The 25,067-nt window shown below is 42.9% G+C and overlaps 1 protein-coding gene across 2 annotated transcripts; it reads left to right on the top strand.

Annotated features, from left to right (window-relative positions):
• Nucleotides 1-284: 284 nt before the first annotated feature.
• Nucleotides 285-25,004, top strand: atr (ATR checkpoint kinase). Of its 2 annotated transcripts, none has more exons than XM_008399232.2 (48): nt 285-523; nt 664-755; nt 1,330-1,482; nt 1,573-2,450; nt 2,533-2,642; nt 3,232-3,408; nt 3,492-3,655; nt 4,377-4,529; nt 8,682-8,880; nt 8,997-9,253; nt 9,338-9,534; nt 9,621-9,721; nt 10,679-10,850; nt 11,024-11,179; nt 11,279-11,473; nt 12,024-12,119; nt 12,200-12,289; nt 12,368-12,463; nt 12,562-12,692; nt 12,806-12,949; nt 13,557-13,650; nt 13,756-13,881; nt 14,975-15,181; nt 15,467-15,580; nt 15,688-15,803; nt 15,909-16,029; nt 16,138-16,275; nt 16,361-16,532; nt 17,400-17,566; nt 17,648-17,812; nt 18,948-19,039; nt 19,136-19,227; nt 19,315-19,492; nt 19,567-19,752; nt 20,061-20,220; nt 20,611-20,790; nt 20,929-21,071; nt 21,145-21,242; nt 21,320-21,552; nt 22,350-22,484; nt 22,714-22,914; nt 23,141-23,284; nt 23,374-23,524; nt 23,704-23,860; nt 23,960-24,113; nt 24,231-24,382; nt 24,490-24,595; nt 24,690-25,004. In XM_008399232.2, the coding sequence occupies exons 1-48, from the start codon at nt 471-473 to the stop codon at nt 24,861-24,863; spliced, it is 7,770 nt and encodes a 2,589-aa protein (XP_008397454.2). In that variant the 5' UTR covers nt 285-470; the 3' UTR covers nt 24,864-25,004. The 2 variants fall into 2 exon arrangements, with proteins under 2 accessions (XP_008397454.2, XP_008397453.2); XM_008399231.2 differs by having other exon boundaries at nt 3,489-3,655.
• The last annotated feature ends 63 nt before the right edge of the window (nt 25,005-25,067 follow it).

Raw genomic sequence — 25,067 nt, 5'->3', positions numbered from 1 at the left:
GTATGTCTTAAATATTAACCCTTTGTTTTGTATTGATGAATCCAAGTTTCTTTAACTTAAACTCCACAAATAATTGTGTGTTTTTATTGCTAATCATGCTGCGAAACGTCTTCAGTAACTACCTGGTGGTCTTGGGTTCTTTAATATTTTCGCCATTTTTGTTAATTTATTTATTTATTCAGTTTCTTGGGCTTATTTTTATGTCAACAGCCTCTCCCTGTTGTACATTTGACCACCAAAAAATGAAAAATAAAAATTAATCCGTAATGTGGCTCTCAGAACTTGTGCTTGGGTATTTTGAGCCTCGATGGATACCGTACCAAAACAAACGACGTCACTTTGGAGCGAAAGTTTTCGAAACTCGTGGAGCGATGTACAGCTGCTGGGAGATTGTCTCCGTTAAAATGACTTAATTTATACTTTTATACTTAATAGTTTCCCGGAAAGCCGAACAAGACGGAAGCGTAAACATGGATGGACTTGAAATGTCTGCAATGATACCGGCTCTTCAAGAGCTAGCTAAGTGAGTTAAAAAGTTGGCTACTAGCTAACCTGCTAACAGTTTGTTACTGAGCTCCGTCACCTCTTTTTTTCATTCAGTCACTATGTTGAAATGTTTAATGACTCAATTAGTGAGGTTAATGCCGTGTTTGTTGTTTGCAGTGCCAGTGCTGCTGAGTACGAATCAGCGGTACAGAAACCCCGGCAGATCCTCTGCCAGTTCATTGACAGGATACTGACAGATGTAGATGTTGGTAAGTAAACAATAATAACGACGCACACAGAAAACCTGTGGAAATACAGCTTTACATCAAAGTGAATAAATACCCGCACCGTGCTTTTAGCTATTTGAATGTATTATTCTCCATCTGTTCTTTGTAGCGTCGCCTGGTTTTCTCCAAATGTTTTAATAATCACCAACATTGTTCCCCCAGGCTTTTCCAGTCTTATAATGATCCTAAACAAAAGACTAAGTGCTATAAGAACACATATGAAAGGAACACTTCTGCAATTTTTCATAGAACGTGGAAGATAACTTTCCCAACATATTTAGTCATTACCACAGGTATTTCAAAGTTATCAGAAATATTTATTTGGTGTGATATGTATAAGTTGGACCTTCAGTTGAAATATTTATGTAAATTGACCAATAATGGACTCAGAAGTCTGAAGAAAAGTATTGAATTGCACATGAGAAGCTTTTACCCTTAAGTCACTTTTGGTAAATAAGGATTTATTTTTTTTTTTTTACATTTCTAAGATTGAGCTATTTTTATTCATTTGTGAAGTACTTAAACCAATGAATAATCTGTTTTATTTTTTTCCAAGTTGCTCTAGGGTTAAATAAAAAGTCCAGTTCGGAGCCGGCCTGTGTGATGCTGCTGGATTTTGTGCAACATATCGTCAAATCCTCGTCTCTGATGTTCGCTAATCCTGCCTGTCAGCCTGCTGAGTACCCAGACACCATACAGAGCTGCATTGGTACAGATTACCCAGAAAACAAAACAAAAACAACAAACAGTGACCGACTGATTCATTGTTTTCTCTTTTCATCTATTTGTTTTTCTTCAGACTTCAGTAAGTGGGTGGCGGTGCGTTTGCTCCGCGTTGGAGCCTCTCCGGGCTGCGATGTCATCCACGGCCGGGTCTCTGCTGTGCTGTGCTCCTTGCTTCACTCACTGCGGGTCCGGGTGCCCTTCATCTTCAGCTGCCTTGTTCAGGAGTTCATTTTAATGGCTCAAGACCTCAGCAGCGTCCTGTTCGCCCACATAGCTGCGCTGTGTGGGTCGGAGGTTCACACGCGGAACCAGTGGCCCGTGAAGCTCGAGTGCTTCCTCTTCTCTGCCACGCGTGCCCCCTACCTCACCCACACTCCCCTCGTCCTCCCGTCGCCGGCCGCCTTGGAGTCGCTGACCGCCGTTGCTCTCGGCATCATAACCGACTCTCTGAGGGGAGTCGTTTCCTGCCGCGACCTGAGCGCGGCCTGGGAGACGGCCTGCTCCGTCTTGGCGAACGGCAACACCAGGCTGAGGAAGATTTCCATGGCGATGTTGAGGAAACTGGTGGAGCTGAGGAAGTTCGACGAGACCCAGAGCCACAATTTCTTCTCTGCCTTTTTTCACCTGCTTGAAACGCACGACTTCTCAGATGAGAAGGAGCCCTACGAAGGTGAGCTACTGAAGCTCACCTGCTGTCTGTTTCAGCCGGCTCACGCCTCTCACTCGGATTTCGAGCCCGTCTACCTCTCGCAGATGTTCGAGTGTGTTTGTGCTCTCGGAGGGGCAGGAGTTAAGTTGGGATCGGAGCTTACTGAATCCCTCTGCGTGCTCTTCAGCTTCTCGTTGTCTGTCATCCCGAGTTACGAAGGTGCCGCTCTGCTGAGGAGGCAGCAGGTGGCGGACGTCTGCAGGACGCTGGCGCGCACCGTCGGGACAGAAAATCAATCTGAAGTACTCAAGGATTTTTTTAATAACCTTTGCGGTGTTTGTCATGTTTGCGTCTCGTTTTCTACATCTCTTGTGTGCTTTGCAGTGTGCAGAAGGGTTCCTCCAAGCTGCACTCAAGGCTGAGAAAGCTACCGTGATGCAGAAGGCAGGAGATGGAGAGACTCCTGCCAAGAGATCCTGCAAATCTGCCAACAGGTTGGTCACCAAGATGACAAAAACACAATCGATATGATACGTCTGTTTCTTCTATTGATTCTTGAACATGTTTTCTCTGGAACTGAATTTTACATTACATCCCTTGATGCTGAGCAAATCCTCCTCTTGAAGGAGGAGTCACTGCTATTTGGGGACTCATATTGCTCATATCGACAACAAAACGATTAAAAAAGCCAAAATCAGACCAAAACAACATTAATCTGAGGTTGTTTTAGAGCAGTTATGGTTTAAAAGCCACAAAACTGCCACTCCCGAGTGTGTGGAAATGTGTTGGTAGAGTAAATTTAAAGTGAACTGCAGCAAATGCGTCTCCTGGAAAGACAGTAGAGCTGCCATCAGGATTACAACCTACTAATTTAAGACATTATTTATGATAATTAAGCTGCGGTTAAGCTGATCTGAATTCAAATTACTCACATTTTATGATAATTTATATTTTAAAATACTTTTTAAGTGCAATTCTTTTTTGGTAATCGTGTTCCAAAGCGCTGCATAAAAAAAGCTCTGCCTTGCAGTTGTTTTTTTTTTTTATTCCACCGATTCAGTCATTTTGTGTTTGTGTGTTCAGCGAGCTGGACATGCGTGTCGGCAGTGAGGTTTGGGCCGCATTAACTCAACGTCTAGAACAGCTGCTGACTGTTTTGAGCTCATGCTCTGCGGAACCAGAGAGCCTGCAGACCCTGTCCGCCCTGCAGGGTCTGGCCCTCATCCTGCACCTGGCGGCGCTCTGCTCCTCACCCCTCAGGTACCACCTGCCTTCAAACAGACCGAGATCTACTGCTGAGGAGTCAGTCATGTTTTTTATTTTGTTGTTTTTTTTGTCAGCAGTTCCTGTCCTCTGGTCTGGGTTTCCACTGAGACTATGGGGCGGGTGCTGAAGAGCTGTCAGTCGGTGTTGGAAGGAGCGTCTCGGCCCGTCTCTCAGCAGGAATACTTTAAGTCTGCTTTTCAATCGACGATCACAGTTCTTGACTCCGTTCTCTACTTGACATGTAAGAAGACAATAAAAATAAGCTTCTTTGGGGGTTTTACTTATGTTTCATAAAAAGGATCCGCGCATACATCAAAAGTCTTAAATTCATGTCTCTAAAATTAAGGCCTTAAAATGTCTAGGATTCATTTAAAGAAATGTAAGTTAGCCTTAAATTTTGTAGTGTCAGGACTATTTAATTGCATATTGTGTCCTCGCAGGTCTTTCCACCAGGCAAGCATCTTCATTACGTTCTATGAATCAAGGCGGTTCAGGCTACTGCTAACTAGCTGCTGATATACACTGCTCAAAAAAATAAAGGTAACACTTAAACAACACAATATAACTCCAAGTAAATCAAACTTCTGTGAAATCAAACTGTACACTTAGGAAGCAACACTGATTGACAACGGGGACCCTTGTCAGGTCAATCAGTGTTGCTTCCTAAGTGTTCCCTTTATGTTTTTTGAGCAGTATAGCAGTATACATTTGCTAGCTAGCTGGCCAGGCTGCTAGCTTTATTCCATCTAATTTCTTTTGTACATTTCTGTCATGATGCCGGTCTTGAATTTCATTCATAATGGTCTTAAAATTTAATGTGTGAAACCTGCAGAAACTCTGGTATTTCCCTCAGGTTTTTCTGTCTTATGTTTACTAAAAATGTGGTTTTAGTGACTTTTAAAAAAAAAAATTTAATTGTAACAGATTTTTGGTGATCATGTTATGTTACAATATGTGTGTAGTGAACAACCAGATTGAAAATGGGCTCCAGCGGCGTGTGTGTGCCCTGCTGTCTCTTCCTTGGGTGTGTGAGAACAAATCTGCCTCGGCCTTCAAGAGTTCAGGGTTTCCTTCCTGGCTCTCCGCTTTGGCTCAGAGACTCAGCTTCTGTTATTGTAAGTAATCCTGTCACATCACAAGCCAGCAAATGACAAAACATCCATCTTTAACTTTTAAAATGTGCAAAATATCATCGTAATTGTGGAGTGTCTTCTAAATGTATTCGCACCTCTGGTAAAGAAGTGGGGAAAGCCTTGAAATTATTTTATCTTTTTTTTGTGGATTAATAATGTGACACTGAAGAATTCTCAAATCCCTCCTTTAACTCGAGTATATTTATTTAATTAGAGGGGAAGGGGGACATTAGAAAACAGTTGTTTTTAAGTAAATCAGCGGTGCTACAGCGAATACATGTCTAAAAATTACATTTATGCATTCCAGAAAAATCTGGACAAGTTTGTAAATTATTTCAAGAATTTTCAGTATTTGGATAAGTATGGAAAATTGTACTGTAGAAATATCTGAAATAGTATGTGTTTTGTATTTTCTACACCCCCAAAAAAAAAAAAAAAACAGGCTACGCAATATTTCAACTTATGAAAATGGGAAAAAAAAAAACAAGCATGAATCCAGGATAAATCTCAGTAGTTCTTTTTAGGTTGACCTGAGTTGCAGGAAGTCTCGGTTCGATCTCTTACTTTCCATTTTAAGGCTTTTGTACACATATGTTGTAGGAATGTCGATAATTATTAGAGCTGCTCTACTTTTACCTACAACTCCAACCATGTATGTCAGTTTAACATCATTTCATAACGGTGAATCCGCCGTGTGATTCCAGCCAGGGGCGGATCTACTGGGGTGGCAGTTGCCACCCCAAATGAGAGCCTTGCCACCCCTGTTGCCACCCCAAGCAGTAATGGGAAATCAAACATTAAGCGCACGAATCTCTTTTTTCTGACAACATTGAATGCAACACAACGTAACCTGACACCTACTGCTGAGTAGCGGGAAGTGCGAGAGAAGGACAGAGCGCCAGCAGCATTGATGGCTATATTACTGGACTGGACATTACGTGACTTATCGTGTGCCACACATGCACCATTGCTGTCCATTGAGTCAACATTATGGATGGTCAGAAAATACCACAGTCACACAAAGAATCATCTGAAAAATGGACGCAATATTTAGTGGTTAATTCAACCCTATGAATTGGATAACAAGGGCTTCAGATTTAACAGGTGAGCAAAAAGTTTTAACTTAAATAACACATTGAACAAGTAAGCAGTGGGTCAGTTATGCTAGCCTAACTGTTGCTAACCTTCTATTGACTTTGATAACCTTAACATGTGCTTCGGTGTGTTTTGGTTACGTTAGCACTAAATCAGGTCACATCAGTAGAGCGGCTGTTTAAATCAACTAATCAACCACCGCGGTAGTCGGGCGAAAACTTATTATGACAATATAGACATCAAACCTGACGGAATAATGTAGCAGACTGAATGTTATGTTTTGGTGTTTTCGCTTCTTTATTGTGTGGGAATTTTTTTTTTTGGTGTTGATTCCCCTGATCGATAATCTCTGCTCTATCTGCTCTGTGAGCTGTTGTCTGCCGGTTGCCATGGCAACGGGTCCACGTAAAGCCAACACACACAGCGAGAAAAGCCAGAATAGAAGTAGTGTTTGGTTCTTCACCTGTTTATCAGCTTTATTGTACCTTTATTGTGGCGAACTGCAGCCGCTGCAATTCCTAAAAGTTAAACAAGCGACAAAAAACTGAACTAATCATCAAACTATGGCTCCTGCAGCATATTTAAAATAAAACGACTGACCAATATAAGATAAATTTGATCCTTCTTGCATCTTGACAGAACTAAAAGAAACAAAATACAAATGATGGAGCTACAAAAAGTTTTGTGCTCGTCCTGTATTGGGTTGAGGACGAGCAGAAACAGATTTCTGCTCGTCCTGTATTGGGATATAATGGTTTTCTGGACATAACTCAATGAATCACATAGTGACTAATAGGCGCTGTCCAGTCCAGTAATGCATATCAATTAGCAGGAGTATGAAAGACATAAAAATAATTAACTATACTATACTAAGAAATTATATTTAATCCTCAGTGCTACAGGAATGCAAGTTAAAACATTTTGCAACAAGTAAATCAAGTAAATTAAGTCCAATGTTAGGTCTGTGTAAGCTAAACGTGAGAGTGAGACCCCAGATAGCACATGATGTTAAATCAACGTTGAAAAATAGTTAGAATCGTTGATTTTTGGTTGAAGTCAACAAATGATGGTGGATCAACCATCAAACAACCATCCAATCAAACCGTTGAAACTGTGTTATTGAATCAATGTTGTTTTGTCGTTGAAATCTAATGACTGAAATGCATTTGTCTGATCAACATCTCACCAATGTCAGCTGTTTTGCCGCACTCCTTCCCCTCTCCTCTTCCTCATCCGAGCTCTGGGTCAGAGCATTTTATTACTGAGCGGGTTATCATGTTTTAAATTAAGCACTGTAGAGGATAGTCTGTGCTGATTCCTTTCTGTACATTTTCTTACTTATTCATAACAATTCTCACTGACTGTTTGCGTGCGATATATTGACACAAAAACATCTACAACTTACTACAAGGAGTGGAGCGGTCCACCCCCACCATTTACATGAGTGGGATGGCCCAACCACACAGCTGCTTCGCTGTTGGCTTGTTGGCAAAAGATGTTAATTATATGTTGAATTATTATCACAAAGGTTGCATGTATGGTTGAGGTCAACAACTGACGGTGGATCAACTATAAAACACTCTAAAAAGAAAATAGTTTAACCAACTTAATTGAATTGCTTCTGTAGGTAACAAGCAATTCAATTAAGTTTATCCAACTGAATTTATTAAATTTATCCAACTTAATTTATTAAGTTTAACCAATTCAATATATTCTAATCATCCAACTCAATTTGTTAATTTATTTTTAACAAATTTATTAAGTATGTTTAAGATAACAGATTTAAGTCAGTCTTACTCAAATAATTTAGTTTACTTCAAAAATGGTAAATAAACTTACATAGCACTTTTCCAGTCATTTTGACCACTGAAAGCGCTTTATTGACTTGCATTTATAGATTTGGATGTCTAAGGACGCATTTTTTTATTGACACTAGTCCCACCTTACACATAACTCCTTGTGTTTCCATAGCAACTAAAACAAACAAGAACCTGACACAGGTTGTTTGACATCATCATGCCACCAATGTTCTCATCTGTGATGTTGTGGAGCGCAGGAGGTTGCCATGGCAACGGGTGTGCTTAAATGACAGAGAGAGACAGAGAGTAAAAAGGTGCGAGTGGTTTAGAGTTGATCATCTGTTCAGGTTGTTTTACCTTTGCTGTGACTCATCACAGCCGCTGTAGTTTCTGAACATTCAATAAACGACAAACTTGGACTAATTACCTCGTTCTTTGTGACTAACAAACATCAAACACGGTATATATTTTTCATTAAGTATTTAACAAACAAATGGCTTCTTCCACAATAATTATGTGAAATTAAATTAATTGTCTAATATAAAAAATAGTTTGGTGCGGTCGAGCTCAGAGTCTGAGAGGCTTGTCCTTTATCAAACAATTTAGTTTTTTGCTTCTTATTTAGTGGAAATATTGATGTTGATGAGATTTTCTCCAAAATAATAACCTTTTTCAACCTTTACAGCTCCACTGTTGAAAATGAGGCTCTAACATTCACAAATGACAGTGAAATAAAATCCAGTCCAGCATCTGGTTTGAGGTGATTCCTCTGGAACCTGTTGGAGGAAAAATATCCGAACTTCAGAAGATGAGCTTTAACCTAACAGAGTTCTGTGGTTCCTCCTGTCAGTATGAGAGTCAGGGTGAGGAGGCGCCATGTTAGGAAGAGAAGTGGAAGCTGCAGGATCTTCAGAACAAACAGGTCATGATGCTGGGCTACTGATTATCCCTCTGTCTGGACACAGGATCAATAGAACCAGTTTAAAAGATAAATGAATGGTTATGTGCCAGACATGGAAAACTAGGATCACTCCATACCATGATATTCAGGATTTAGGTCTCATGGCATCTCAAGGTGTCAACATTGCAGCCAGTAGGTTGAGATATATATATATATATATATATATACACACACACACACACACACATATACTGGCATATGCTGCCACCCCTGAAAAATATCCCCGCCACCCTCTTGCCACCCCGTAAATATTTTTTCTCGATCCGCCCCTGATTCCAGCACATGCAGTCCAGGTGGACTGCGTGTCTCTGCTGGCCTTCCTGCGCCGGGGAGTGTGCGACGGCTGGCGCATTTGCATCTTCGGCAACGCGCTGCGGAGCCAGGGCGAGGCGGTGAGGGCCACAGCCGTCGAGGTCTTCCCCATTCTGCTTCATCACCTGGGGCCCTCACACCACGACCTCATCAGCACTGCTCTGCTGTGCGTAAAAACTCCCGCCTGTAAACGAGACTTCCCCTTTCTCGTTGTTACCGCTGTGGTTTTTGCTTACGTTGGTGGTTTACGTCATGGCTTTTTTTTTTTTTTCTTTGTTGTAGGTCTCTGCTGGAGGACGAGTCAGAGCGGGTGAAGGTGGCGCTCGCCAGGATTGTCGGGCATCTGAGCTGCGTCCAGTCGGAGCTTCCCAAGCTTTGCGACTCCAACGTAGCGGCCACGTGCCGTCCCAAAGTCCTCTGCCTTCGCTGGAGTCTTGCAGTGCAGCATGCTGGGAATAAAGCGCCATCCCTCAAAGCAGCTGTGGTTAAACCATTCATAGCTTTACTCAGACCTCAAGCTGCCAGCTGTGTTAAACTAGGTAATTAAATGTTATATTTTGCTTTCTAAATGAGCTTTTTAAATTGCAATTTAAAAAAAACAAAAACGACTCGACTTATTTCAGCGTTTCTGGAAGCCCTACCTCACCTCTGCCAGCATGTCAACCTGCTCGGTGCGGACAGCGACTCCCGCGCCGTTCTCTGCGCCCTGATTGGCCTGATCGAGGACGCCGATCCCGCCGTTAGGACACGCTTTAGCCAATCCGTGCGTTTCCTGCTGACGGAGTCCGCGAGGCACTCGGAGCAGGGCACGCTGAGCGAGGTGAGACATTTCATCAGTAAAAGGCAGCGTCTTTAAAGTCAAACGCGGAGGCTGACGACGTGTTGGGGTTCTTGTTGCCGCTTCAGCTGCTGGTTGCGCGTCTCAAGGAGGCGTTCAGCAACGCTAAGGCCAACAGAGACGACGACCTGCGGAACACACTCATCCTCACCACAGGAGAGATCGGCAGGTAAAACAATAATTTATATTATTAGCAACTATAGAGCTTTTGTTTTAGGGTTATAATGTTTTTTTAATGACTAAATATATTTAGTGTAACTACAGCAACCTCCATATGTTGTGGAGCCTCGGTAAAGATGTGCTGAAAAGCTTTAAAAGTTTGTCATGGAATCTTTGTTGGTCACAAGACGTCAAGTTATTTCTAAATAATGTGGGATTTTTATTATTATTATTTATTTATTTTTTCTGAATAAATAAACAGCCTGAAATTAAACATGTACTTTTTCTACATGATGCAGTGTGAGACTTTGCTTCTGCACCAAAACTTTTTGCTACATGCCCCGGAAAGTTGAGCGTTAGTTTTAACAACTCAAAATGCAAAATCATTTTCTTGGATTTTTTTTTTTTTTTTTAATCAATAAGGATTTTTAAAAATCCTTATTTTTAATCCTTATTAAAAAGATTATAATACACAATATACAATGTATTATGTGAAATACACAATATATGAATTAAACAAGGTGCCATTTTTGTCTTAATAAAGGGCTCTTTATAAATGTTTAGTTTGTTCCCAAGTTTAATTGAAGAATTAATGTGCTCCAGTTTTTTTGTTGTTGTCGTTTTTGTTTGAGTCACTGGATTAATTTTAGCCCTGCTTATGATGAAATTCAAGTTAAAAGAAAAATACTTCATACCATTGAAATCCTCGTGCTAAAAAATAATAAAAAATAAAAAAAGCTCACTGGAGGGCCAAATTTGTAGCATTATTGAACTGCAGTCACAAATGGGCCTCACAAAATTGTCCCAGGGGCCACAAATTGGTCCCCAGACCACACCTTTTAAACCCCTGTTCCGGACAAAATGATTAATTTAATTTCATTTAAAGACCTTTTTTTTTCTCCCATGTTTTTATAGCCGTTTGGAGAGATCTGCTGCATGTAAAATGGTCTTTTCCTTTTCTTGTAAGGGCCTCTCAGGGCAGCCTGGTGTCCTTCTCCCTGCTGCGTCTGCTCCACTGTCTCCTGTCCAAGTCGTCCACAGTGTCCGTCGCTGCTTACACTCAGATCAGAGCGCTGGCGGCTGCCAAAGACCTGAAGCTGCAGACCCTGTTCAGCCAGTATAAAAATCCCATTTGCCAGGTGGATAGTTTGCCAGTCTGAGTTCGTTATGTTTGATATTTTAATCTGACTTTTTTTAGTACAGATTAATTACAATAATAAAGTAGCAAACTAATTTAAATACAAACTGACTTATTTTGGTTTTGACTATATCCAGAAAGGTAGATCTTTCTGTTTGTGGCTCGTGTTTTCAGTTTCTGGTGGAGTCGCTGCATTCGCGCCACGCCTCGGCCCTGCGCAGCACGCCGGACCAGACCAGCGAATCGGCCAATCAGAGGGAGCTGGCGTTGGACATTCTGGCTCAAATCGCGCATGCTTTCGACTTCCCGGACCTCCACCGCTTCCTCACCGTACGCTCAGACATAACTTCTCTTCTTTCCCCCCCTCAGAAACGGGCATCTTTTTCACGCCACTGAAACACTCGCTGTCTCGCACGTCTATATCTGCAGCGGACGCTCCAAGTGCTGCTGCCGTACCTGGCAGCCAAGGCGAGCTCCACAGGCTCCGCCCTCATCCGCGCGCTGGCCATCGAGCTGAAGGCGAACAGGAGAGAGATTCTGATCAACAATTTCAAGTACATCTTCAGTCATCTGGTTTGCTCGTGCACCAAGGAGGAGCTGGAGAGAGCATTTCACTACCTACAGGTTTTTTTTGTTGACATTAATCAATTACTCGCTCTATAAGGCAAAAGGAACTCGGTCCTTTCCATTCTGATGAGTAATATTTTTTGCTTACAGATGCATCATGATCTGTTTTGTTTATGGTTTCAGTTGTGTGTGGTTTTTATTATTCTGTCTCATTTATTGCTTCTGGTTGTCGTGTTTTATTTTGGACGTATGAAATATCTTCCAGTTCTGGTGTGAAATGTTCTTTACAAAACTGAAGGTTATTTACAGGGCTGGAGACTAAATCAATAATGGTATATTTCGCGATAAACCTGTGAACACAATATCAATAGATAATACAGCTGAACGGCACGGCATTCTGGGAGACCTAGGCGAGGAAAAGCTTCAGCTGCTCAACCTCTCGCAACGTTAAATTACAAAGTCAAATTGATTCGAAGTCCAATTTTATACATATATACAACATTTTTATAACAATTGCCGTTAACAGTTACTTAATTGTGCTATAAAATGATGATATTTGGGTGTAAAACACTTCACACTCAGCTTCGTGTGTCGTTTTCCGTCTTAGAGTGAGACGGAGATTGAGCTGGGCTCCCTGCTCAGGCAGGACTTCCAGGGTCTCCACAACGAGCTGCTGCTTCGTTTGGGGGAACACTACCAGCAGGTGGGCAGAAAACCTAAATCGCCTTTTTGTTGTTGTTGTAATTCCTCTGCCGTTTATTGATGGAAATCAATTCTTTGTAGGTTTTCAACGGTTTGGCCATCTTGGCCTCCTTTGCGTCCAACGATGATCCATACCAGGGTCCCAGAGACATCACCACCCCGGAGCACATGGTCCACGTCTTGTTCTCCTCGGTTTATGACGTGATCGACGTTTCACACTTACCTGAACGTTGCGTTGCTGTGTTTCAGGCCGACTACCTGCAACCCAAGCTGCTGGGGATTCTGGCTTTCTTCAACATGCAGCTGCTCAGCTCCAGCGCAGGAGAGAAGGACCGCAAGAAAATGGTGAGTCGTCGCCCGGCTGATTGGCGCGGTCGCAGCCAAACCGCTCCGGCCCCGTCCGCTTCGACGCACATCTGCTTTTGCGTGTCTCCCGCGGCCAGGCTTTGACGAGCGTGATGGCTCTGATGCGCCTGATGGGCTCCAAGCACATCAGCTCCGTCAGGGTGAAGATGATGACGACGCTTCGCACGGGTCTGCGTTACAGAGAGGACTTCCCTCTGCTCTGCTGCCAGTCAGTACCTGCCCCTTTCTTTGTGAAGTCGTCTCTGAAATGAGTTCGACTCGCGCGCGCACACACACACACACAAAAAAAAGAAGTTGAAAGATTGCGCTTCCTTGCTGCAGGACGTGGGAGTGTTTTGTGAGGAGCGTGGAGCCGTCCCACCTCGGGCCTCTCCTGAGTCACGTTATTGTTGCTCTGCTGCCCTTGATCCCCCTGCGGCCCAGAGAGACCGCCGCCATCATTCACTTCCTCATCCTGGACAACAGGTGACGTTTAAAAAAAAAATAAGAAAGAAAGAAAATAACTTATCAACGTGAATAAGATTGAAAATTAAGAGTTGAACTATTCTTAAAGCACCTTCGGAGATTACAGCCACAAGATTCAGAAGGAAGTGGAGGGAAAAAACTACGTAGTTTGAAGAAAGAAATCTGAAATGTGTGGCATGCCCCACTGAATCTATACTTGGTAAAGCTTGCTTGGGACTAGATTTCTACCAGTTTTGCATATGCAGAGACAAATTTGGCCTGATTCTCTTCATGAAATTCCTCATATTCATGCAAACTGCATGGAAAGCCTTTTGGATGTAGGTCTGTGCTTTAACTGGGCCATTTTAACAGATGAATATTCTATTTTCCTAAAGCATTCTGCTGCATGTCTGTATGTTTAGAGTCATATTTGTCCTGAAATATGAAAATCCGTCACAACCTCAAGCCTTTTAACGCCTCTAATGGGTTTTCCTTAAAATCCTAGTAAGATACAGTAAAGTTAGTGGCTGTAATCTGACAAAATGTGAAAAATGAAAACATCTGCACAGGACCAGATGATTACAGAATGATCCCCACTGAGACCCTGTTTCTCTCAATCTCTTTACAGGGACGAAGTAAACGACTACCTTCACGAGATTTACTTTCTGCCCGAGCATCCGGAGCTCAAAGACATCCACACGGTTCTCCAAAATTACAAAAAGGTTTGCGTAAAGTCACAATGACGACGACAAAGAAGGGTTGAGAGGGAAAAATACTCCCAAAGACAGGAAATGATGCAGTAAAGAATTTGTTTTTGGTTCGTTCAGCTGACGGCCAGCAGCAGCGACCTGGCCTCTGCTCTGCAGCTGTCGATGAGAGCCGTTCAGCATGAGAACGTCGATGTGAGGATCCACGCTCTGACCAGCCTCAGGGACATGATGCACAGCAAGCAGGTACTATAAAACACCAAACAAGGACTGATAGACTTATGTTTGGGGAATCTCTGCAAAGAAAAGTGAGCTAATACTGTAATCCTGACAGCGTTTTTAATACCGTTTGTAAACATTAGTGCAGTCAAATTTAACGTAATTGTGTTATTTATTTATGGTGTTTTTTTCTACGTTGTGCGCAGAGTTGGGTAGTAACTAGTTACATTTATTTAGTTACATTTTATGTCCGTATTGTAACTTTTTCCTAAAAAATGCACTTTTAGGAGTATTTTTACTACGCTCTACTTTTTGCTTTTACTTGAGTAATCTTATTATGAAGTATCCAAAGGTTTTCCCCCAGAAAACTTGCTAGATCAGTCATTCATCGGATCATCGCTGTGTTTTTGTGTTAAAAATGTTTAAAGTTGACAAAAAATTTCAAAATATCACTTGATAATTATGCGTTACTGGAAGACTGGAAGATTAATACCTAAACACCAACTATACAGTCTTTAAAAAATGGCAGTCATTAAAAAAACTAAAATAAATAAACAACGCTTAGCCTGGTGGGGCCACAAGTAAAGCCTGGTGGCCCACCAGGCTTATAATACTGAGGGAAACCCTGAGTATCGCTAAGGTTAATTGAGTAAAATTTCTGGAGACTTTCCCCGCTGTGAGTAAATTCACTGAGTGAAGAACAAGCTTGTTTTAACTAAAAATTCATCAGACACGCCTGAATTTTTTTGTTAGTTTCTTAATTTTGTTTTTTATTATTATTGAAAGAAATTGATTTGTAAAAATATTCTCTTGCCTGATTTTGGGTAATTTCTTTGCTACTTGAATATGAATTATTGTCATTTTATTTCCATTAATATAGCAACATTTCCACTTAACTTTACATTTTGGTCTGTCTGGTTATGCCTTTTTTAAATATGAATTGATTGATACTTTCATCAGTTACTCAGTACTTGAGTAATTTTTTTTTTTACCAAATACTTCTTTTACCCCAACTTGAATAATTTCTCGGATGACTACTTTTTTACGTTTGGGCAAAAGTAGGTCGAAGCAGTGCTGCTCCTTTTTGGGCCCTCTGCCCACCTCTGGCTGTGTGTTTCAGGAGTGGCTGCTGCAGCAGGTGTGTGCCAGCGAGGCGGTGGAGCCGGTCATCTCCAGCCTGGTGTCCGTGCTGCTGAAGGGCTGCCAGGACTCGTCCCCTGAGGCCCGGCTCCTCTGCGGAGAGTGTCTGGGCGAGCTGGGGGCCGTGGACCCTGGACGCCTGGATCTGTCCCACGCGCACTCCAAGGGCGACCGCAACACCTTCGTGGCAAGTTGAACTCTTGTTGTCTTTTTTTTTGACCGCATGTGTCATAAAACGAAAGAAATGTATAGTCATCAACTAGTTGCAGGTACCTAATTATTTTACAAACGCATCTAAAAGTAAAATGTCGCTTCATGTTTGTCCTTTTTCACTCATTTTTACTAAGGAAGATTGCAGTAGGAATAAAACTACCCTAATCTCTTGGTACTATTCTAGAACAAGTATCTCCTATTAAATTTATGATACAACTTAATTTCTGGAAACACAACATTTCTTCATTCCTGGCAACAGAGCGGGGTAGATGACCCCAACTTTGCCCATGACCTGCTGACTGAGCTCACCAGAACATTCCTGGCCTACGCCGATAACGTGCGAGCTCAGGACTCCGCTGCGTACGCCATACAGGTACGCAAAATGCATTTAAACTCACAAGAAACAACATAGAAATCCTCGTGATTGTTCCGTTTTACTTATTTGAGTTTTCTAATTCGATAATCTGCTGTTCGCCGCAGGAGCTGCTGTCCATTTTCGAATGTCGCGAGGGGAGAACCGACTCACCGGGCCGTCGCTTGTGGAGGAGATTCCCAGAACAGATCCAAGAAATCCTGGAGCCTCACCTCAACAGCAGGTCAAAATCCATGAGTTGGAAAAACACATTTTATTATTATTATTATTATTATTATTATTATGTCACCTACAGTACTTTGATGACTCTTCCCATGCTTTCTTGCAGATATAAGAGCAGTCAAAAGGAGGTGAATTGGTCCAAAGTGAAGAAACCAGTGTACCTTAGCAACCGAGGCAGCAAGTTTTCTGACTGGTCCGCCACATGGGCCGGATACCTCATCAGCAAGGTTAGCCGATTCCTCAACAGAGTCAAACTTTCTCCTTCCTAATCTACACGCAGGTGTCTTTTTTGTTTGTTTTTTTTTAGAAGTTTTAGTGTTTGGTTCTCCACCCAGGTGAGACATGAACTGGCCAGCAAGGTCTTCAAGTGCTGCAGCTTCATCATCAAACACGACTACAAAGTCACCATCTACCTGCTGCCTCACATCCTGCTCTACATGCTGCTGGGCTGCACAACTGCAGAGCAGCAGGAGGTCAGGGTTTCTCGTCCCCTCCGGCGTAGCTTGGTGTGGCGCTGCTTTGGTTTTCACTCATGCGCTGGTCGTTTTTGTCTTAAAGGTGACGGAGGAGATGCTGGCCGTGCTGACCGAGGGCGACAGACGAGGAGGGGGCGGAGTCCAGGAGACTGCCTCCAGCCTATCACAGCTCAGCACTCAGACTGTGTTCAGCATGCTGTCACACCTCACACAGTGGAGCCGCCACATCCTTTACGCCAAAGCCAAAGTCACAGGTAATGGTCAGGGTTCGGGCGGGTGCTTGAAATCCTGGAAAATGCTTGAGTTTCAGGTAAGTGTTTTTCCAAGGTTTGGAAAGTGGTTGATATTAAATTGCACAGTTGTGTAATAAAATGCAATCCAACATTTGACCTAAAGCCTAAATGTGGAAAATATTATTTGCAGTTGGGAAAAGATATTTTCATGCTAGATAGTAAACAGGCTTTTTTTTCTCACTGTCTGAAGTTCAATCAGACTGAAATTTTCTTCTTTTAGGTTAGTCACAATCACCAAAATTATTTCTACTTGCTAAATTCAAGAAAACTTTGCAAGAATATTTAAATATTTTTAAGCAAGAAGGTTATTTACCGTAACACGACTTGATTGGATTGTTTTGATGTAAAGCATATTTTTTACTCATAATGTCTCAATGACTTATTGATTGGTTTATATGTTATACCTTAAACAAAGTTACAGATTTTTATTTTTTATTTATTCTTTTTTTTTGTTAAATTAGTGTTTGGTTTTCTCACCAGTCAAGTATGTGAGAAACATTTCAGAGCATAAAATGTTATTATATCTTAATTTACCTTGTCCTGCTGTATAATGCAGAATATTACAACAAGATATTATTAATGACAGCAATATATGCCATCATATAATAGTGAATTTAAACTGTGTTTTTTAAGTTCATTTGTATTGTTTTTATCTCCTAAGTTTGGTGCTGGAAAAGTTTGAAAACTTACCTTGAAAGTTTTTGAAAAGTACTTGAATTTTACTGGGGGAAAGGTAAACCCTGAATAGTGGATGCTACTTAACTTAAATCACTCATTTCGCTACTAAATATGGTTATTAATATAAAACATGAACTTTTTGTCCTGCAGAAAGGGGTGATTATGACCGTGTGGTGGCCTTCCTGAAGGGCATCCCGCAGGACGTGCTGGCTAAGGCCTCCCTGCGGTCCAAAGCGTACACTCGCTCCCTCATGCACTTCGAAGGGTACATCCTGGAGAACAAGGAGAACATCCAGGACCACCTCAGCTTCCTGCAGGTCAGGCTGATTCTGTGAGATTGGCTTCAGCCAGTGTTCGATGTGAGTCTCGGCGTCTTGATGAATCCCTGGCCGTTCCAGACGCTGTACGCGGCGATGCACGAGCCCGACGGAGTGAGGGGAGTCAACGCTCTGAGGAGGGAAGAGCCGTCGCTACGGGAACAGATACTTGAACATGAGAGCATTGGTTTGCTGCGGGATGCAACGGCTTGCTACGACCGGGCCATACAGCTGGAGTCAGACCAGGTTCCCACCCGCATATCCCTTATTCATGTTTACTCTGCAACAACAAACTTCAATGTAATTTATTGGGATTTTAAGTGATAGACCAAAAAAAATGTGGCATTGGTGAATAAAGAGCATCATAAAGATCAGGAGATGCAACAGACTGGTCAGGAATGAAGCGGTTTAGAAGTTTATTGCAGTCTACTGTAGGCTTGTCACAATGACAAATTTTGCTAGACGATAAATTGTCCCAGAAATTGTTGCGATAGATGATAATATTGTTGCTTTGCGATAATTTTCAGGTGATATCCGGTGGTATATTGATAACAACACAATAATGCAGGTTCGCTCTCTCAAAGACCAACACATTTTAATTTTGTAAAGAACTCTTACCGCTTGTGGTGGGCAACATTGACATAAAGCTTTATCACAATGTTTTGAAGTTGTATCACGATATTTTGCGGTACTATTGTGATAACAATAAAAGTGGCAATAAAAACTATTTCTTCCTTGTTAGGCAACTGCATGACTGACAGCAGCAACTTGCTATGATTACTGTGTCACAGTGATGACAGGTTTGGTGGGATTTTAAACATCATTAATTAGAATTTATCGTGACAATGAATCAGAATTTTTATTGTGATAATCACGATAAATGATAAACGATGTGATAAATGCCCACCCCTACTTAACACTTGAACTGGAAGATATTTTCAATGCCCAAAAGAAAACACAACCAAAAATATAAAACAGAAACGAAAACATCTAAATAAGATCAATTATGAAGTTTCTGTAAGCAAAATATTAATAATCAGAATTTACATTATCAAGCTCATTTTAATTTATCATGCAATTAATTAATTAATTGTTGGTACGTGCTTAGTCTAATTCCATTTTTAAAACAATATCCTTGGCTTCGAACATTTTACGTAATAAACACACGAGCATTCAAGAAACATTTTGCAACTCTGCAGGAGCTGCAGTCATCGTGTCTTTAGGCCGGATAAACCCTTGATTCGTTGCCAGGGCAGCACAAAAACACAGAGCAAACCACAACATGTGCATTCATAACCTTTGTTTTTTTTTACAAGCTCTAAATGCTAAAGTTTTTACTACAGTATGTCTATAACGATAAAAATTCACCAATCTTTCCTAGATCGGTCACTATCATGGAGTGATGACCTCTATGCTCGGCCTGGGGCAGCTGTCCACCGTCATCACGCAGGTTAACGGCGTGCTAGCCAACAAGTAAGACACTTGCGTCCTACTTTGTCCTACTTTACTCTCGTCATTACTGAGACACCTGATTTTAGTTCAGCTTGCTTCCCCTTTTCGTACGTTCAGGCAGCAGTGGAAGTCAGAGCTGAACACCTACAGAGTGGAGGCCGCCTGGAAGCTTGGAAAGTGGGATCTGCTAGAAGATTATTTGAGTTCAGGTTAGAGGAAAAAAAAGCATAAAGGTATTTCCACTTTAGCGGAAATGAACCAGTGCTAATTGCATTTGTTCAATCTGCCAATAACAGACCAGCAGTCGTGCACCTGGGGCGTGCGGCTCGGCCAGCTGCTGCTGTCAGCGAAGAAGCAGGATGCCGAGAGTTTCTACGAGAAGCTGAAGCTGGTGCGGAAAGAGCAGGTGGTCCCGCTGTCCGCCGCCAGCTACGAGTGTGGGACCTACCAGCGGGGATACGAGTACATCGTCAGGTCTGGCCTTCGGCTTCGGCAGCAGCTTTGGTTCCTTCCTCGTGGCCCTAAAATGCGTCCGCCTGTGTGCGTAGGCTCCACATGCTCAGCGAGCTGGAGCACGCGTTCACCGAGCTGCGGGGCGCCGGTGACGGCTCTGCCCCCAGCCTCGCCAAGCTGCCTCCTCATTGGTCAGACCGACTGGAGATGACCCAGAATTCGTTCAGGGCCAAAGAGCCGATCCTGGCCGTGCGGCGGGCCCTGCTCAGCCTTAGACCACAGTAAGAAGAATAAATAAATAATTTATTCAATTATGCAATCTATTTTTTGTAAAGTTTTGACTTACTGCTCTGAGTATGTTATTTTAGCAGAGTGCATGTTTTAGAGTCTGCAAATGGTTATTCAGTTACTAAATTAGTTGACAATTATTTCAATAATCAATTAATCTGACTAATTGTTTCAGCCCAACATAAAACTGGGTATTAGAACCTCTTTAGAGTTTAATTCAATTCAATAAATGCCACCATGGTTGAAACGCTTCCTAAGCTAATTGGTCTGATTTTACTGACGCTGTGGTTTTGCCCTGCAGGCCCGCGTGTCAGGAGCTGGTGGGCGAGTGCTGGCTGCAGAGCGCCCGCGTCGCTAGGAAGGGCGGACACCACCAGACGGCCTTCAACGCTCTGCTCAACGCAGACAACACCAACCTGGCGGAGCTGGTCACGGAGAAGGCCAAGTGGCTCTGGTCCAAGGTACTGCAGCGCCGACCCGTGAAAAATGGCTCAAGTTCAGTCAGGTTGCAAGTTTTCCCAGACGTTAACATTCTTTGATCCAAACCAGTCCGCCGCAGCTCCGACTGTATTTAAGGTTGTTGTCCTGCTAGAAAAGTAACCTCAAGTCTTTAGGTGAACGGACTGACGTTATAGTGGCACCAACAGCTCAAAACGTTTTACACTAGAGTTCAGGACATGTCTTGGCAGTTTCAAAGTTGTTCCCGTTTTCAGAGAAGGTTCCAGAATCCATATCCCTGACGTCTCTGATGTGTTCTTTTTTTATTCGTTTTGTTTTTTTTACGCGATGTTGCCGTTTTTTAAACCAACTCTGCAACCGGAAAACTCCCCTCTGTGTGTGCCTGCGATCAGGGCGACGTGCACCAGGCGCTGATCGTCCTCCAGAAGGGCGTGGCCCAGTGCTTTCCAGACGACCGGCTGCTGACGGACCCTCGCAGCCTGCAGATCAAAGGGAAGGCCATGCTGCTGGTCGGACGCTTCATGGAGGAGACGGCAAACTTCGAGTCCAACGCCATCATGAAGGCGTACAAGGTTTCACCCTGTATCTTTTATTTATGGCTTTTATTATGTCCACAACTATAATGATAGTTGATTTCACTTATTAATCTGTTTTTTGTTTTTTTTTATTTATTTTTATACCTTAAACTAGTTTATTTATTTGGTCTGTAGGATGTGACCAACCTTCTCCCAGAATGGGAGGACGGGAACTTCTACCTAGCAAAGTACTATGACAAGGTGATGCCAATGGTGACGGATAACAAGCTGGAGAAACAGGGGAACCTCATCCGATACATCGTCACCTTCTTTGGAAAGTAGGTTCTCGTTCTTTCTGCGTATTTACATCCTTCAAAATGCTTTCTGACAGCGTAACTCACCTCCCGTCAGAGCCCTGCAGTTTGGGAACCAGTACATCTACCAGGCGATGCCTCGCATGCTCTCCCTCTGGTTGGATTTTGGAGCTAAAGTGTGCGAATGTGAGAAAGGTGAGCAGGTCTGGTCCGACCTTCAGGGCCGGTCGGGCTGGAAACGGTTCCCCAACGTCCGTGTCTGTCCTCCACAGCCGGACGAGTCGCCGACCGACTGATGCGGCAGGAGCTCGGGAAGATCAACGCGGTGATGGAGGAGCATTGCTCCAACTTGGCGCCCTACCAGTTCCTCACCGCCTTCTCCCAGCTCATCTCCAGGGTGTGTCACTCCAGCGACGAGGTCTTCAAGGTCCTCATGAAAATCGTCTCCAAAGTCTTCCTCGCGTACCCGCAGCAGGCCATGTGGCTGATGACCGCCGTCTCCAAGGTTGGCTTGTGTTTTATGTGTTTTCCTTTTTTTTTTTACCCCCCTCAACTATCTCAGACTCACTCAGATGCTGTGTTATTTTGTAATTGGAAACCTGCTTAGCTTTCCTTAGTGTTGGCATACGTTCATTTTATCCTGGCTAAAATAATCTGACATACAGGTGTGGATAAAAGTTTTAAGAGTGAGTGAGAATGTTATTTTTAGATGAATCTGCTGGAAGTACAGCAGTAAAAACTGGGTTTTAGACATCTTGAATGACAAAATACATTAAGTATCGATATTTACAGTGTCGGCAGCCTTCCTTCATCAAGACTTCGGTATCTTCTAGTGTAGAGATCATCAACATCTCAGGAATTTTATTCAATCTGGAACTGTGAAATATTTCTTTCTTTCTGTCCGTCTCTCTGTCCTTTTCTTTCTGAGTCTTTTATGTTTTTTCTTTCCTTCTTTCTGCTTTTTTTCTTCTCTTCCTTTTGTTCTTTCTTACTTTCTTTCCATTTATGTGTTCTTCATTGTTTCCTTAGGTTCTACGCCTCTCCTCCATCCTCTCTTTCCTTTTATTTTAATTCAAATCAAAAATACTTTTATTATTGCCAGATGGAAATTAAATGTTATGCAAATATTCCTTCTTCCCTGTCGTGCTCCTTGGTCTGGACTGGTTGGTATCTCCTGTTCGTGTGCTTTTCCTTTTTTTTTTTTTTTTTACATTACTGTTTTTATTGCTGCTGTTGTCTGAACAGTAACTCTATTTAATTGCCTGCATTGGAAAAATCCCATGTGTGCTTTTTGTGTTTCAGTCTTCTTACCCCATGCGCATGAACCGCTGCAATCAGATTCTTAAGAACGCCATCAGTCTTAAAAAGCCTCTGGAGAAATTCATTGGAGACGCGAACAGACTCACCGATAAGCTGCTGGAGCTCTGCAACAAGCCGGTAAAAATGTCCACACAGGGCGTCAAAAAAATGGGAGTAACGAGATTACACCTGGAAGTGATGATGTGCAAATTAAAATTTGAGTTTATGTATTCATAAAATGAACTCCAAGATTGGGCAGCTGTCCAGAGGGATCGACGATTTGATTAACTGTGTGTTCTTAAAAGAGGAGAAAAAAAATGTCTTACTTTATAAAATACATTTGTGTTTGGTCGTGTCGCTCATTCAGGTGGACGGCAACAGCACCACCCTCAGCATGGGCGTTCACTTCAAGCAGCTGAAGCGGCTGGTGGAGGAGTCCACCTTCAGCCAGATCCTCATCCCGCTGCAGTCCGTCCTCATCCCGACGCTGCCCTCTACTGGCGGGGCGAGCACAAAGCACGACGCCTTCCCCGGACACTGGGCGTACCTGGACGGCTTCGAAGACAGCGTAAGTAGGAGAGATGAGTGGGGGGGGAGGTGTCTGAATTTCACGACCCGTTTCCGATATAGATAAATTCTAGTTTTTGGAAAAGTTTGGGAAAATTTAAATGTGCAAAAATGTTTGCATTTCCAGACTTTTCTCCCCACCTTATTGTGTGAAAGTTACATCCTGATATTATGGGTTTTTTTTAACGTTTTATCCTAACTGATCTGTTTGCGTTTGCTCATATAAGGTGGAGATTTTAGCCTCCTTGCAGAAGCCCAAGAAGATCAGTCTGAAGGGCTCGGATGGGCGGAGCTACACCATGATGTGTAAACCTAAAGATGATCTAAGGAAAGACTGCCGCCTCATGGAGTTCAACTGTCTCATCAACAAGGTTGTGTGTCTGACTGATAAAACACGGTTTCTGCTGGTAATGATGAGTCCTCCTCCACCCCCCCTCATTGTCGTACTTTCTGCGAGCAGTGTCTCCGTAAGGACGCCGAGTCGAGGCGCAGGGAGCTGCACATCCGCACCTATGCCGTGATTCCTCTCAACGAGGAGTGCGGCATCATCGAGTGGGTCAACAACACCGCCGGGCTGCGGCACATCCTCACCAAGCTGTACAAAGAGAGAGGTGTTTATGTTTATGTCTGCTGCTGTTTGTGTGTGATTTCACTTTGGCGTTAAATGTTTGGGAAAATAATTTCTGAAAGCATGAAGAAGTTGAAAGGCATTGTAGAGTTTGTGAAACCAAGTGCAAAGGATTTGTAGACTTGGAACAGCTGAAGGGATTTTGACGATGTATTTCTCTAGGTGTCCACCTGTCGGGTAAAGAGCTGAGGAAGCTTATTTTACCCAAAACGGCTGCCTTTGAGGAAAAACTACGAATCCACAAGGAGGTGCTCTGCGCTCAGCATCCGCCCGTCTTTTATGAGTGGTTCCTCCGAACGTTTCCCGACCCTGAATCATGGTATGCCACTACTCCACTGCATGAGCACGGAGGACAATATTACAAGCAGTACTTGCTTTTTTGTTTTGTTTTTTCATGTCTGCTCATGTTCACACCCAGGTACAGCAGTCGCTCTGCGTACTGCCGCTCCACTGCGGTGATGTCCATGGTCGGCTACATCCTGGGGCTTGGCGATCGCCATGGAGAAAACATCCTCTTTGACTCTTTCACTGGGGAATGTGTCCACGTCGACTTCAACTGCCTCTTCAACAAGGTTAGTTACTCAGATTAGAAGTATTGACACTTCTTTGAGGAACTGTATCTGCTGTGTGTTTTGGTCCCTTTTCCCTCCCGTTTGCTTTATATGCGCCATTCTCTTTGTGTCCACTAGGGGGAGACATTTGACGTGCCCGAGGTAGTTCCATTCCGACTTACCCAAAACATGGTCCATGCTATGGGGCCGATGGGCACTGAGGGCTTGTTTAGACAGGCCTGTGAGGTCACACTGAGGCTGATGCGAGACCAGAGAGAGCCACTCATGAGGTAGACACAGTTTAATACATTGGGATTGCCAAAACCTTGTTTTTCTTCAGTGTTCATATTCAAAAATAACACTTTCAGCATATAATTGTTTGCTGTTACTCCTTAAGTGTGCTGAAGACCTTCCTTCATGACCCGCTGGTGGAGTGGAGCAAGCCATCCAAAGGCCTGGTGAAAACCCAGGCCAATGAGACAGGCGAGATAGTTAATGAAAAGGTTTGTTTGTGTTTGTCCTAATTGGATATCGTGTTATACAAATGATTTGTTTCTGCTTCAAGCTGTTAATTTATGCCCTGTCTGTCACTGCCAGGCCAAAACACACGTGTGTGACATCGAGCAGCGTCTCCAGGGGGTGATAAAGAGCAGGAACAAAGTGCTTGGCCTCCCTCTGTCAATAGAGGGACATGTGCACTACCTCATCCAGGAAGCCACGGATGACAAAATGCTCTGTCAGATGTATTTGGGTTGGGGTCCGTACCTGTAGAAAGACAGATAAGTTAATTATCATAAAACACTTTTTGAGTAAAGTTTCAGTTTTGTTGACGTTCCCGTTTTTTTTTTTTTAAACTGTCGTCCGTTTGTATTGTTCATTTGTAATAAAAAGATCTTCTGTTGGTAAGTGTGATTGAATGCGTCTTTTAATCTTTTAACCCTCCTTAGATCCTCTGATGCGCCTCAGACCGTCAGC

Source organism: Poecilia reticulata, chromosome 22 (genome assembly GCF_904066995.2).
Source record: "Poecilia reticulata chromosome 22, P_reticulata-male-v2, whole genome shotgun sequence".
In the NCBI taxonomy this organism is placed as follows: domain Eukaryota; kingdom Metazoa; phylum Chordata; class Actinopteri; order Cyprinodontiformes; family Poeciliidae; genus Poecilia; species Poecilia reticulata.
Note: the sequence above shows the minus strand (reverse complement) of the source record. Positions and strands in the feature narration are given on the sequence as shown.